This window comes from Mirounga angustirostris, unplaced genomic scaffold, assembly GCF_029215605.1.
Source record: "Mirounga angustirostris isolate CCGP_5_RB_7025 unplaced genomic scaffold, mMirAng1.0.hap1 SCAF_2, whole genome shotgun sequence".
Lineage (NCBI taxonomy): Eukaryota > Metazoa > Chordata > Mammalia > Carnivora > Phocidae > Mirounga > Mirounga angustirostris.
In genome coordinates this window covers 29,955,351-29,969,518 of record NW_026991710.1, presented here as the reverse complement: position 1 = coordinate 29,969,518, position 14,168 = coordinate 29,955,351, and the positions used below count along the sequence as shown (strand labels likewise).

Below are 14,168 nucleotides of genomic sequence, written 5' to 3'. Positions count from 1 at the left end.
AATTCAGACTCCAGTCACAAGTACTGGGTCCTCAGCTTACCCACGCTTTGTTCTAACTTGCCTGCAAATTGGGATTCCCAAGACCCCAACTCCCCAGGTTCACTAATTCGTGAGAATGGCTCGCAGAACTCAGGAGAACAGTTTAATTAAGTATTGCCAGTTTATTATAAAGAATGCATCTCAGGAACATCCACATGGGAGAGCCACACAAACAAGGTACAGAGCTTCCATGCCTTCTCTGGGTACATCACTCTTTCAGCCCTTCAGTGCATTCATCAACCTGGAAGCTTTCTGAACCCTGTTGTTCAGGGGTTATTATGGGGGGGGGTGTTTCATTCAGTAGGCATGATTGATTAAACCCTTTGTCTTTGTTGATTGACTCAATTGCTAGCACCTCTCCCATCCCTAGAGGTCAGGGGGTGGGGCTGGAAGTTCCAACCCTCTAATCACATCTTGTTCTTTGTGGTGGCCCCCTCCCATCCTGAAGCTATTAAGTCCTCCAGCCACAAATTATCTCACAAGGATACAAAAGGCACTTGTCACTCCAAGAGTTTTAGAATCTGTGTACCAGTAACGCAGGTGCAAAGACCGTTGTGCCATATTGGCTGTGACCAATCTCATAAAAGCGGAAACCACAAGGAAGTTTATGAATATTATGCTGATGATAGCAAAGTGCTTCAGAAAATATCCACTGTAGGCCTCTCAGTTTCCTTATGGGTTATTTGGAATATGTTAGTCATCTGTTATTTTCATTATATTTCAAAAACGTTTTCATCTTCAGAACAGAAAACATTGCTGTGACACATTCTGTGGGCCATTGGCCGAGTCTGGAGCACTGTAGCGCATTTCCTGACACATTGCAGATGCTGACTAGACGTTTCTTGGAGCGAACCCATGGTTAATGTTTTATTCCTTTACTCAGGTATCCAGTAAACACTAAGAATTAGGATAAATCAGAACATGGCTGAAAATGAGTTAGAATTCCGTTAGAATAGTAATCACTTGAAACTTTTTTGATTTCTCAGCTTCTTAAAGCCACCTGGACATTCTTCTCATTAGAAAAGAAAATCTGTTTTTAAGACTGAAAAAAATCAAAATTTCTGGTGGGTGTTTTTGATAATTTAGTTTCAGACTGTCATGGCATACTTCCTTGGCAAAATAATCCAATAGTCCCAAAAGTCTGAAACTCAGCCAGTATCTCATTGATTATTATATAACCACTGCTTAGGAAACATGGCCTCTCATTTAAGCTGTTGACCTAACAAGGCGATTTTTATATCCTGGTCAGAAAAATGTACATATGAATTTTGGTTCAAGATATGTAAACAAATTCATAAACAATGTGGGATGTTAAAGGAAAAAAATGGATTTTTAAATTAGATGATTTTTAACAGAAAAGACTGTTCAGCTGCCTGGAAGGCATATTTTTCAGCTGCTGTTTAACTTGTGAGTGAAATGAATATGCAAACTGAACATACCGCTTAATTGGCCTTTACAAGAGAGATCGATAATGCAGAAACGTTAATTGTCTCAGCTTTACAGCCGAGTCTGAAAAAGAGAAACAAGAGTGGATTGAAGCTGTGCAGCAATCGATAGCAGAAACTCTCTCTGATTATGAGGTAGCTGAGAAGATTTGGTTCAACGAGTCCAACAGAAGCTGTGCCGATTGTAAAGCCCCGGACCCTGACTGGGCATCCATCAATCTCTGTGTTGTCATCTGTAAGAAGTGTGCAGGTAATTAGTGATAAGTTATGCTCAGCACTGTTTGGTAGCAGATTGGCACTGAATGCTCTTTATTGTCATACGTAATGTGTCCCAGCCAACAGTTGTGAAAAATAAAAATGGAGGAGGCTTTTACATTTCAATTAAATTTAGAAATATCTTATAGTTCTAAACTTCTTTTATACATGACTTAGACGTAAAAATTGATTTTTAAGCATGTAATCATTTTGAGCGCCTCCTGGTCCATGTGTGGATGTTAAAAAGACAGTGTTGAAATTTTTAGATTTTAAGGTGAGCGTGTTTCAGAATGCACCCTGAACATGCTTGCATCTTTGCATGATTTGCCCACTTTTCCCCAGTCATATTTTGTAAGATGTGTATTTCATATCAAGGTCATTCTGAGCTCTAAACTTGGTACAGCAGATCCCATATCTCTTCTAATGAGAGTGTTTATCTAGAAGCATTTCCAAAGAGTATTGAGGTTTCTGACAGTAACCAGTACTATGACTGGTTATCTTATTGTGACTTTACAGCTTACAGACCATCTGACAGCTCAGTGTATTTGGGGGTTCATAGTTGTTCCAGTGAGTGGAGGGAATGGACCCCAGCTTAGGTGTGTGGTCATAGAGGTCTTGAAGAAACTTAGTCACATCCTAAACTTTACGTCAGCATCCTAGCTTTACCAGGTACTATGCTGGTCCTGGGAATTAAAAAAAATGTATAAGAGATTGATATTGCAGTAGAATTACAGTTCATTGCAGTCGAATATGATAATGGCAAGACCGGAGTTGAGCACAGGTTTCATTGAGAGAATGCGGAGGAGGAGCACTACCTCAGTTAGAGCAAAGGCTAGGACGGTTTCTTCAGTCCTCAATACTTTTCAAGAGTTCTATGCTTCCACAGTTCTTAACACGCTAGATTTTCTCAGGAGCTAATTAACATCAATGGCAACAAGAAGACGCATCAGCTAATGCCCCTCTACTTTGTATTTCTTCCCAACCTTTTTTCCTCTCCAGTCTCATTGGAAGAGAGCCTTTGTGTTGTCCGAGGCTGTTGTTTCTACTCATGTCTTCTGCTTCTTTCTTCTCTTCTTAGGATCCTCACCTCATCGCTTATTCCTTCTCTGTAATTATTCAACCGTGGTTTCTTTTGTTTCAGCATATATACTAATGCATGTCTGTATGTTGACACTAGCTTCCTGAAAACTTCCCATTTCCCTGTAGGTGTCATTCTCTGTCTCTTTTCCCCTCACAGACAGGGTACTTTCAAGAGTAGAATTCTGGGGGTGCCTGGGTGGCTCAGTCGTTAAGCATCTGCCTTCGGCTCACGTCCTGATCCTGGGGTCCTGGGATCGAGCCCCACATCGGGCTCCCTGCTCCGCGGGAAGCCTGCTTCTCCCTCTCCCACTCCCCTTGCTTGCGTTCCCTCTCTCACTGTATCTCTCTGTGAAATAAACAAAATCTTTAAAAAAAAAAAAAATAGAATTCTGCACAGATTTCCTTCATTTCTTTAACTTCCTTGTTTTTCTTCATCCTATGATCAGTTTTCTCTTCTCTGTAGTCCAGTAAAAATATTTTCACCATGTTTCCCTGTGTATTTTACCTCTCTGTTTCTGTGTGGTCCGTTCCTATCTTTATTGTCTTCTCCGCAGTATTTGGCACTTGAGTATTTGACCAGTGTGTCTCTCTGTGACTTCCCATCCTCCCTTACCTTCCAAAATACCATTTTCTCTTTGTGTGTTCTTAATACTCTGGTCATTCTTTTTCAGGTTACTTTTCCTTTGCCTGGTCCTGAAATACATGTGTTCCTTTGGGTTACATCCTCAGTTCTCTTTCACTCCAGTGTTCCTGGTTGATGTTATTTATCATTTTAAGTTCAGCACTCACTTATGAGTGGACAATTCTCACCATGTTGGACATTGTAGTTGTGGGTCTACCTACTGGACTCTTTTCTTGGATGTGCCCAAGATCCCTCAAAAATAGCATGTGAAAAATGGAGCTCTCATTGCTGCCCAGCTTATTACATAAAACTGAACATTCTCATTTATTCTAAATCTTGGTCAGAAGCAATACTGTCTACCCTACATTCAAGCCTAAAACCTGAGAGATCCTCTTGACCCTTCCCCTTTCTTAAAGCCAACCAAGTCTCAGTAGTTTTTATCGCCTCAGGATTTCTGAATCTGTCCTCCCTTTTGTTGCTCCTCCTGCTTGTCTCAACTCAGATTCTATCTTTTTTTTTTTTTTTTTTTTGCCTCCAAGACTCCAGGGGTTCTTTCCAGTTCTTCTACCTGTTTTCTGAGTCCAACCTCTTTCAGTATTGCCTAGTTGGTCTTTATAAATGCAAACCTATGCATATTTCTGCCATTGGGATTTTAAGACTTAGTGCTCTGAGTAGTTACCATTTTAAAGAAAGGAGGAAAGGACCCTCTTACCTAATGTAGAGAGAGGAATGAACTTTCATGCTCATAGGCAAAAAGTCATTAAGATAGAGACAGTGTCTTGAATACCTTATTCTCTCCTCAGCCTCGAAAGCCTGAGACACATTCCTGGGTGTCCAGTAATGACTGAATGATGATTACATAGCATAATTGAATCGATTGTAATAGAATGCTGGGCTCTTATTCTCTTTCAGGCATATAAGTAGAATAAAGAATCCACTTCATATTTTTAGATACATGTTTTTATTAGAGCTGTTGCTAGGTTTTTTTTTTTTTTTTTTTTTTAAGGAGTAAAAGGATATCTATGTTTACATACATGGAATTTAAACAAACCTATTATAAAGTTTTTCAGTAACCTCTAATTGCTCGTTAATTACCAAGTGATGAATATACACACATACATATTGGTATACATATATACTTAGTTTTAAAACTATAGTTTTATACCACTACAGGGTAGTGATGAAGATGATTACTGTTATCTTCATTGTGGTTGGGATTTCTGTGTAATTATCACCACTACTTTTAATGCTATTGGCATTAGGAAATTAGATATTGATGTGTTTTAAGTTGAAAAGGTATATACACACACACATACATGAATGCATACACACATTTTTAAAAAAGATTTAAAGATTAAAGATTTAAAGATTTAAAGATTAAAAATAAAAGATTTAAAATACATTTACATACAAATTGAAATAGAAATGCAATTGTATCTTGACTTCAGGACAACATAGATCTTTAGGACCAAAAGATTCCAAGGTTAGAAGTCTAAAAATGGATGCCAGCATCTGGAGCAATGAACTCATTGAGGTAAGTCCAGCCTAACTGTGGATGTGGTTAGCAGGGATCAGGTGGTAGTTAGCAGTGGAGTGGCATGAATTACTTTAGGAGCTCTTTGATAAAGTTCTCACCACACTGTAAAAATGGCTTATAACCTGTTCGGTAGTAGTAGCTTCCTACTTCAACTTTAAGAATGCTTCTTAAATGAGAGAGTTATTTTAAAAATATAAAATACAAGGAATTTAGTAGTAATAGCTACTTTTAAAGGCTTGACAGCATTCTTTTTTTTAAAGCCAGAATTTCTTTCTTTTTAACCCAGCATGGATAAAATATTACAAAAGTGAATGAAAACATTTGGCAAAATTTTCTCCTTTTTCTTGACCATGCTCTGTCATAACTGTCCTCATGTCTGACTTTCTGTCTCCTGTTTCCATTTTCTTCTTGGATTTCAGTAACCCTCTCAACCACACTACCCCACCTCCTGGGCCATTTTAAATGAATCTGTCTCTATGTGACCTTCAAAACATAATAATGCTTTTGCTGCAATTTGGGTTGCTTGCAGTTTCTTTTCTAGCTTATCTTGTCCCATTACTAAAAGCAATGAGGCTGTATTTAAAATAGAAATAATATCTGCTTTCACACACCATCTTCCTGAAAGATATGGGTTTTTCATGTTTATGCATATTTTATACTAAGTTATTTTTTTGGGGGGGTATGCACATGGGGGCAAGGAAGGGGCAGATAGAGACAGAGAATCTTAAATAGGCTCTATGCTCAGTGTGGAGCCCTGTGCAGTGCTTGATCTCATGACCCTGAGATCATGACCTGAGCCAAAATCAAGAGTCGGATGCTCAACTGACTGAGCCACCCAGGCGCCCCCTAAGTTATATTTTAATATGTGAGTCAGGTTTTTGTAAATTCAAAATACATTTTATGAGCTCATACTGTTTTATAACTTTCTGACAATTTAGCTCTTTATTGTCATTGGAAACAAAAGAGCAAATGACTTTTGGGCTGGTAATCTTCAAAAAGATGAAGAATTACACATGGATTCACCTGTAGAAAAGAGAAAAACCTTTATCACTCAGAAGTACAAAGAAGGAAGATTCAGAAAGACCCTACTGGCATCTCTCACCAAAGAAGAATTAAACAAGGTATCAAAAAATATATAAGAGTAGACATGGATCTTGATGTCTTTTGAAATATGGGTCAGGGATTTTGAAAAGGATTTTAAGAAGTCCTTTACTATTTGATAAAAGTATTGTTTAATGTTACTTTATTTCCATTTGCGAGATTGTAGTATTGATTTTCCACTGTTTTACTTAAGAATTCATTATCAATAGTGAATAAATTCTTTGTCCATAACATGAGTTTCCAGCTAACTTAGGCCTCCTCCAATATTCTGAGAACTGTGGCAACTTTCCTATTTTAGGGACAGGACACTAAGTGTAACTTCAGCTTGTACATTGCTGACATCCTGTCACCAAAATAAACATCATTTATTCAATGTATTGTTACAAGCGATGCTTTGCTTAGTGTTGTTGACCCCAAGTGATGTTTACCTTTGGCTGAGTGATTCCAGACCTTCTGGTCCCTGTTTTTTGCTGCCCACTTGTTCTTTACCCTTTTGGCAAAGGATATGGTAAGCATCCTGCCTGATTTCTTTTTTTGAAATTGCTGCTTCAGTTTCTTATGTGTTAGGAGGCTCGTCCATGTAGAGATATTTAATACATGCCTGTTGTTTTTGTGCTTAGAGACTGTGTTCTTTCATGGTTCCCAGTTTTTTAGTATGCTTTTAGGGGCAGTACTTATGGATAAAAATCCTCAAGTAAGTAGCATTATGCAGAACATTTTGGAAAATAAATAAAGGCCTTTTTCATCCTTCTGTAGAAATTACAAGATCATACAATTGATTTACATTTCTATTGGATTATTTCCCCTAAACTAAGTTTTTAGTCTTTGTACATCTTTGGTGATAGTAAAGTGAGGCCACCAATTGATTTTAAAGCAATGGCACATAAAATACGAAGGATTCAGAATGGGCAGCTAAGGTAGAGGAGAGTGGGGGTGATGGTATGGGGATGGTGTTTGGGAACTATTTATATAGGTTATTACTAAGACACTTTGTTTTGGGTGGTGGTTTCATTGGTGTTAAATACATTATTAAAATTGACCAGTTATACCAGACATACATGAAATAATAACAACAGGGTACATAAACCAAGGATTTTGATTAATTCTGTGCACCAGAGGTCTATAATAAATACATATGTAAATAGTAAGTTGTGGATTTTGGGAAATAATTGGTGAAATTATAGAACCAGGGCATAGATTCCTCTAATGGTCTCTTTCTTTTTGATAGTGATGGGTATCTTATTAGCAGGTATACTAATGTCCCCAAATAAAGTGCTGTCTGCCACACCACACGGTTTCCATGAGATAAGTTTTACATTAATTACTAGCAATTGAATTATTCTAAGAATATTATAGAGAAGTCTACCCATTGGGATTTATTTCTACAGTGGGCTTCTTAAAAATGGTACTCTTAATGTCAGCAAATAATTTTTACAAAAAATATATTTAATTGAATAGACACATTTTTAATTGAGATATAATTTACCTACAACATTGTATAAGTTTATTCAACCTGTTGATTTGGTACATTTATATATTGTGGTATGACTGCCACTGTAGCTATATCACATAATTATTGTATCATATCACATAATTATCATTTCTTTTTTATAGTAAGAACATTTAAAGTCTAGTCTCTGAGCAGTTTTGAGGTAAATAATACAGTACTATTGATTATAGCTACTGTGCTGTTCATTAGATCTTCAGAACTTATTTATCTTCTAGTTGTAAGTTTGTATCCTTAAACATCTCCCCACCCCCCAGACACCCCGTGGTAACCACATTCTAATCTGTGTTCCTATGAGTTTGGCTTTTTTAGGTTCTACATATAAGTGATACGTAGTATTTATCTTTCTCTGGCTAATCTCATTGAACATTATGCCTTCAGGTTCCATCCATGTCCCGAATGGCAGGATTTCCTTATGCCTCGTGGCTGAATAGTATTCGTGTGTGTGTGTGTGTGTGTGTGTGTGTGTGTGTGTTGGTACCATATCATCTTTATTCATTCATCTCTTGATGGACACTTAGGTTGTTTCCATATATTGGCTATTGTGAATAATGTTCTAATAGACATGAGGTTGTAGATCTAATACCATTCTAATAGGTGTGAGATAATCTTGTGGTTTCCCTGATGATTAATAATGTTGAATATTTTTCATGTAACTGTTGACCATTTGGATGTCTTCTTGGAAAAATGTCTGTTCAGTTTCTCTGCCCGTTTTTTAATCGGAATGGTTTTGAGCTTGTGAGTTCTTTATATATTTTAGATATTAACTCCTTATCTAATGTATGTTTTGCAAATATTTACTCCCATTCTATAGGTTTGCCTTTTCATTTTGTTGATTTTTCTTCAGATGTGAAGCAGCTTTTTAGTTTGACAGAGTCCCTCTTATTGATTTTTTTTTTTTTCTTTTGTTGCTTGTGCTTCTGGTGTCGTCTCCAAGAAGTCACTGTCAAGACCAATTTCAAGGAGCTTTTTCTTGTGTTTTCTTCTAGGGATTTTAAGGTATCAGGTCTTATGTTTAAGTCTTTAATCTCTTTTGAGTACATTTTTGTGAATGGTGTAAGATAAGGCTCCGATTTCATTTTTTTGTATGTGAATATCCAGTTTCCCAACACTATTTGTTGAAGAGACTACCTTTTTTCCATTCCGTGTTCATAGTGGATGGATATTGATTGCACACTTACAAGTTCTGAGTTCTTTTTTAGGTTCTGGGGATACAATTGTAGTAAAACATAAATGTGCTTCTTTTATTCATGAGAGTTGTAGTCAAGTAAGGGAGACTAACCGTGAATGGCTGAAGTCCAGTAAATGTACCATAACAAATACATTGTGCTGTGAAAGAAGACAGTAGTGGGGAGATGGAAGAATAAGAGGAAATACGTGTGATTAAATGTGGGAGGGCAGTCAAAGGCTATTGCAGTGGACGGGATGTTAGCTGGTATCTTTTTCAACACCCTGATGTTGCAGATGAGGTAAACTAAGACTCAGGCAGGTGAAGGGATTGCCTACGATCACCTAGCAAATTGGTACAAAGTCAGGTATAGGTTGTGCTGTTTGATTCCGATGCAAAGGAAATTCTGTAGGTCAGCTAGACCATGGTAGGAAAGGTAAGTACATTTTTTAACAGTTAACTGTGCAGGACTGGAACTGTGAATGCATCGTGGGACTTCTTGGCTGTCCACTCTGAGCTGCCTATTGGGATATTTAATGAGCAGTTATTCTGAAGTTGCATTGTAGAGGGTAAATTAACCAGTGATCTATCTGGGTGCAGCATGTCAAGGAGGAGGTGAAAGGGTCAGTCCGGGGCTAAAAAATCAGATAGAATCAGGGTGCCGAAATCACAGGGTTTGGAAGCACATAGGAAGCCAGTAAAGTGAGGAAGCAGTAAGAGAGGATGAGGAGAGAGGTGAAGGCAGCTTATTTCTTCGAGGTCACAACAAAAGCAACAACAACACAATTAGGTTCTGGCAGTTGCTAGTGTTTGTATGATGATGTATAACATAAGTCAGTGTTGTTCTATTACCCCCTGCTTGCCATTCCTCCTCCCCACCCATACCCCACACAAGAGGAAAGATACTGGATTTGTTTTGCACTCATCTTTCAAATTCCCAAAGCACAACAATACTTTAAAAAATTATATAGATCCGATTAGGCTGAAAAATACATACATACAACATTTATATGACAAAACATTTAACAGATACTTCATTATTACATTTTACATGTTTTGCATTTTCTGAGCATCCAGCCATTATCATAGTACATAAGCATAAAAAATGTCTTCCTAAGCAACTGTGATGGATTGGAAGGTTGGAACATCACAGCAATAGAACAAGGAATTAAAACTTGGAGGGCTTAGGTTGTAATTTAAATTCATACAAAGCAGACCTTTTGAGCCTGGTGCTTAATTCAGGGCATACTTATTATTAGCTTTCTAGGTTAAAAAAGAAATACACACTTCATCTTACAAATGGTTTGGCAGACTTTCACGCATTTTAATAGTTAGAATTGTATTTCCTTCCCTTAAAAGGTGTGTTTTCTTTTAACGACCAGGCTCTGTGCACTGCTGTTGTGAAACCAGATGTTCTAGAAACGATGGCTTTGCTGTTCAGCGGAGCGGATGTTATGTGTGCAACTGGGGACCCTGTGCACAGCACCCCCTACCTGCTGGCCAAGAAGGCTGGACAAAGTCTGCAGATGGAATTTCTCTACCATAACAAATTCTCCGGTCAGTCCCTGTCCCTACATTAGCCTGGTCTCTTCTGATATGTCTCCAAAAGGACTGAAGTACAAATCTGCATATTTCTCAAATAAGAAAAACCATCAGAAGGAAGACAAGGGTGATTATTGAAAAGATAGAAGATGCTTAAAACCATGTTTTTTTTTTGTTTCAAGGAAATTGTTTAGGAAATCTTTTATATTTCTTTAATCCTACAAAGATTAAAACAGTTAATCCCACCTAATCATTTTCACCAAAATTAATTCTGATTTTCATATGTGAATAATAAACATAACAAGTGCTTATTTGCAAATTCTGTGCGACGTGAGATAAATACCTGTGTATTTATTCTGTGGTGAATTTGAAGTAACTTCTAGCTAAAAACTCACCTACATATTCATAAGCAAAGGGAAAGTATTTACATTTTAGATTTCAAATGTATTATTTCTGTATTTTTTTCCAGATTTCCCTCAACATGACATTCACTCTGAAGGTGGATTAAGTCAAGAGTCCTCCCAGTCCACGTTCCTCTGTGACTTTTTGTATCAGGCTCTTGCTGCTTCTAAGCTCTCTTCAGAGAAAAAACTGCTTGAAGGTATCTTTTCAGCTTCTTTTCGACTTTGTTATCTGACAAAACTTTATTTCATTATCAAAACAATTATGTTTAAATTTTTATTTTTTTTCCCTTACGATGTTAGATTTGATCTCGCAATAGAGAAATATTTTTTGAGGATTTATAAATGCTTCAAGGCACAGACACGATTTCATGCACTGCAGCAGGGATTTACCACTGGGTTGGAATGCTGGTGAATTCTCAACAGAATTCGCTGGTGTCTCTTTACCGCCAACCAACTCTGTTTCAGGATCTAAGGGTTATTCCAAAGAAATGTGAAACTCAGCCCTTTCCATTAGGGACAAACACCCTAACTGGGGAGATAATAGAGATAAATGTCAACACATAGGCAGAACTGACAAGTTTTCGGTTTGTTCTGATTGTAAGCGTACGTGCGTGTGAGTGGAATACAGCTTAAGCATGGTTTCAAAAAAATGATGGGAATTAATTCAACCGCCTCTCCTCGGTTTGGGGAATTATCTGAGCAGTCACGGTAGGTGTTTCTCCATCTCTGCATCCAGCTCCTTGTGTCAAGCGTGTGCTAATAAGCATTAGGAATTACAAAAATGAATAAGACACAGGTCTCATGTTCAATACATATGAACTAATTTGGGAGATATAGGCCGAAAAATATAATGAGATCTGTCTTAATGGAACAAAGAGAATTTTAAGAGAGATTAAGCTGTACAGGCCAATTGGTGGTGGGCGTTTAGAGGCTCGGGAGCCTAGTATTAATTCCCTAGGTGGTATAATCCAGCTGTACTACTCTATCAAAGGAACAATAGGATGAAAAAAACTCACTTTAGAGTGTTAATCCTGATCTTTGTGCATTTAAAGTGATTATTTCAGTATAAATGCTTTATATCCAAAGAAATGATATCCCTAAGTAGAATTATATTGGGATTAGCCCTACTTTATTAGATTTTCCAGAAAATAGTAGCTATCCTTTAGTGAACAGGTACTATGTGTAAAACATTGCTTTAGATACTTTGTGTACATTAATTGTAATCATCATAATGAAAAATGGAGGAGCTCAGCATGAAACAGAATTTTACATCTGATTTGTGTTATAATTGTTATTGTTACGTAACACTTTGGCCTTGGTCAAAGTGTTATGCTGGGTGGCATTTTGAATTTGGATGTTTTTGGTTCTTTCAGCAATTGGTTATTAAATGTCTTCCTCCACTCAAACTAATAAAAATGACAAATTTTATAGAGATCTTCTCGAAATCTTCTATTGCTCTTCAGTATTTAACCCTTAGGTAGTCAGAAACTGGTCAGAAATGGGGAGGGAGTACCTGAATAATCTGTGAATTGGCTATAGTAATTATTAAAATAATTCTAGGCAGTTAATGCACTTGTAAATAAGTTTACAAGTTTTCTAAAATATTTCTTCTGAATAGTAGGAGATCTTAGACCCACCCTTCAAATCACTTATAAAAAGATGAGATAGGGAATTTGAAATATGAGATTTTCTTTCTAAAACTAAAGTGTATCATAAGCACTTTGCGGCTAAAAATAAGCTTTCACTTATTTTTTGGCAAAAATAAAAAACATTGTGCTTATAATATTTATAGACTTAACAGTTTGTTTTAATATTTCCTTGAAGATTGCTTTTCTTAATCACTCGGGGAATAAATTATGTTTTAAACTTGTAACTAAATCATTCTTTCCTTTTATCTTTTATAAATTAGCTATGGATCTTTTTTGTTAAATTTTATTTCCAAAATTAAAAACTAGTGCATTCTTTGTAATTTAATTGGGGATGTTTTTTCATTTTGGAACATCCTGTTTTAAGTAATATGAAATTAAGCTTTTGCACTTTGGCTGTGTAGCACAACAGAAATGATTTCATTGGAAAAAATCTCCTGGTAATGTATTCTTTGATGGTCTTCATTTCTTCCGTCCAGTTTGTCAGCAACTTCTATCATTTCAAACTCAAAATAGATCTTGAATCAGTTGGCTCCTCTCCAACTTAACTAATAGAATCCTAGCCCAGCCACCATTACGTCCTACCTGGGCTGCAACACCCCCCTTAATTTGCCTCCCAATAACTAACCTACCTTCCTTCCAAATCGTTCTCCAAAAGCAGATTTAATGATCATTAAAAATGTAAATCAGATCTTGTATTTTCATTCTTTGAGTATATTCATCAGTTTCCCATGACAGAATATATCCCTGTTCCTTAGTGTGACCGAAGAGAACCTCCTGTCCCTTCCCTCTTCATCTCACATATTCCTTCCTGTACTCACAGGCCTGGCCCCACTGTTTTCCTCTCCGTTTCTGCAACATGTCATGTTCTTTTCTGCTCTTCTGGACTTGTACAATTGCTGTTCATTTTGCCAGGAGGGCACTTCCCCTGGTTTGGCTTTTTTCTCATTTTTCAGGCATCAGTTTAGTGCTACTGTGGTATGCTGTTACTGGTAGCTCTTTCCTTTCATGGGGTTCTTATTTCTATCATAGCATTTATTGCATGAAAATGGTCCCTCCTTTATTGGTTTCTCTCTCTCTCTCTCGTGAAAGCTCAATGAGACATGAGCATTTGCTGGCTTATTCAAGATTATCAAATCTTTGGTGCCTAAAATAGTGTCAGCACAACAGTAGTCATGTGTAAATATTTGTTGAATAAGTGACCATTTCTCTTATCAAGTTATTACTGGTGTAAAAGGGCAAGAGACTTGTTAATATTTTGTTTTTGACTTGCGCCTAAAAAGATATAGTTGTGGGTCAACAGACACGTGAAAAGATGCTCAACATCACTAATCATTAGGGAAGTGCAAATCAAAACCATCTTATACCTATCAGTATGGCAAGGACCTAAAAGACAAGAAGCAGATGTTGGCAAAGATGTGGAGAACCCTTATGTGCTGTTGGTAGGAATGTACACTGAGGCAAGCACTGTGGAACACAGTATGGAGGCTCCTCAGAAAATGAAAAATAGGAACACCATACGATCTGATGATTGCACCGCCGGGTGTTTACCCAAAGAAAGCAAACACACTAATTCAAAAAGGTATATGCAGCATTTTTTACAGTAGCTGAGTTACAGAAGCAACCTAAATGTCTATCCATAGAAGAATAGATAAAGAAGACATGGTGTATATATATATTACAATGGAGTATTACTCAGCTATAAAAAAGAATGGTATCTTGCCATTTGGGACACTATGGATGGACCTAGAGAGTATTATGCTAAGTACAATAAGTCAAATACTGTATGAATTCACTTATAATGGAATCTAAAAAGCAAAAC

The 14,168-nt window shown here is 37.0% G+C and overlaps 1 protein-coding gene across 1 annotated transcript in view; it reads left to right on the top strand.

Annotated features, from left to right (window-relative positions):
* The window catches only part of ARAP2 (ArfGAP with RhoGAP domain, ankyrin repeat and PH domain 2), a 217,157-nt gene that overhangs the window by 63,837 nt on the left and 139,152 nt on the right, over nucleotides 1–14,168 (top strand). Inside the window, exons 11-15 of the mRNA XM_064584359.1 lie at nucleotides 1,535–1,734; nucleotides 4,890–4,975; nucleotides 5,917–6,099; nucleotides 10,137–10,311; nucleotides 10,766–10,897. Coding sequence (XP_064440429.1) covers nucleotides 1,535–1,734; nucleotides 4,890–4,975; nucleotides 5,917–6,099; nucleotides 10,137–10,311; nucleotides 10,766–10,897 — 776 coding nt within the window. The remainder of the gene's footprint in view (nucleotides 1–1,534; nucleotides 1,735–4,889; nucleotides 4,976–5,916; nucleotides 6,100–10,136; nucleotides 10,312–10,765; nucleotides 10,898–14,168) is intronic.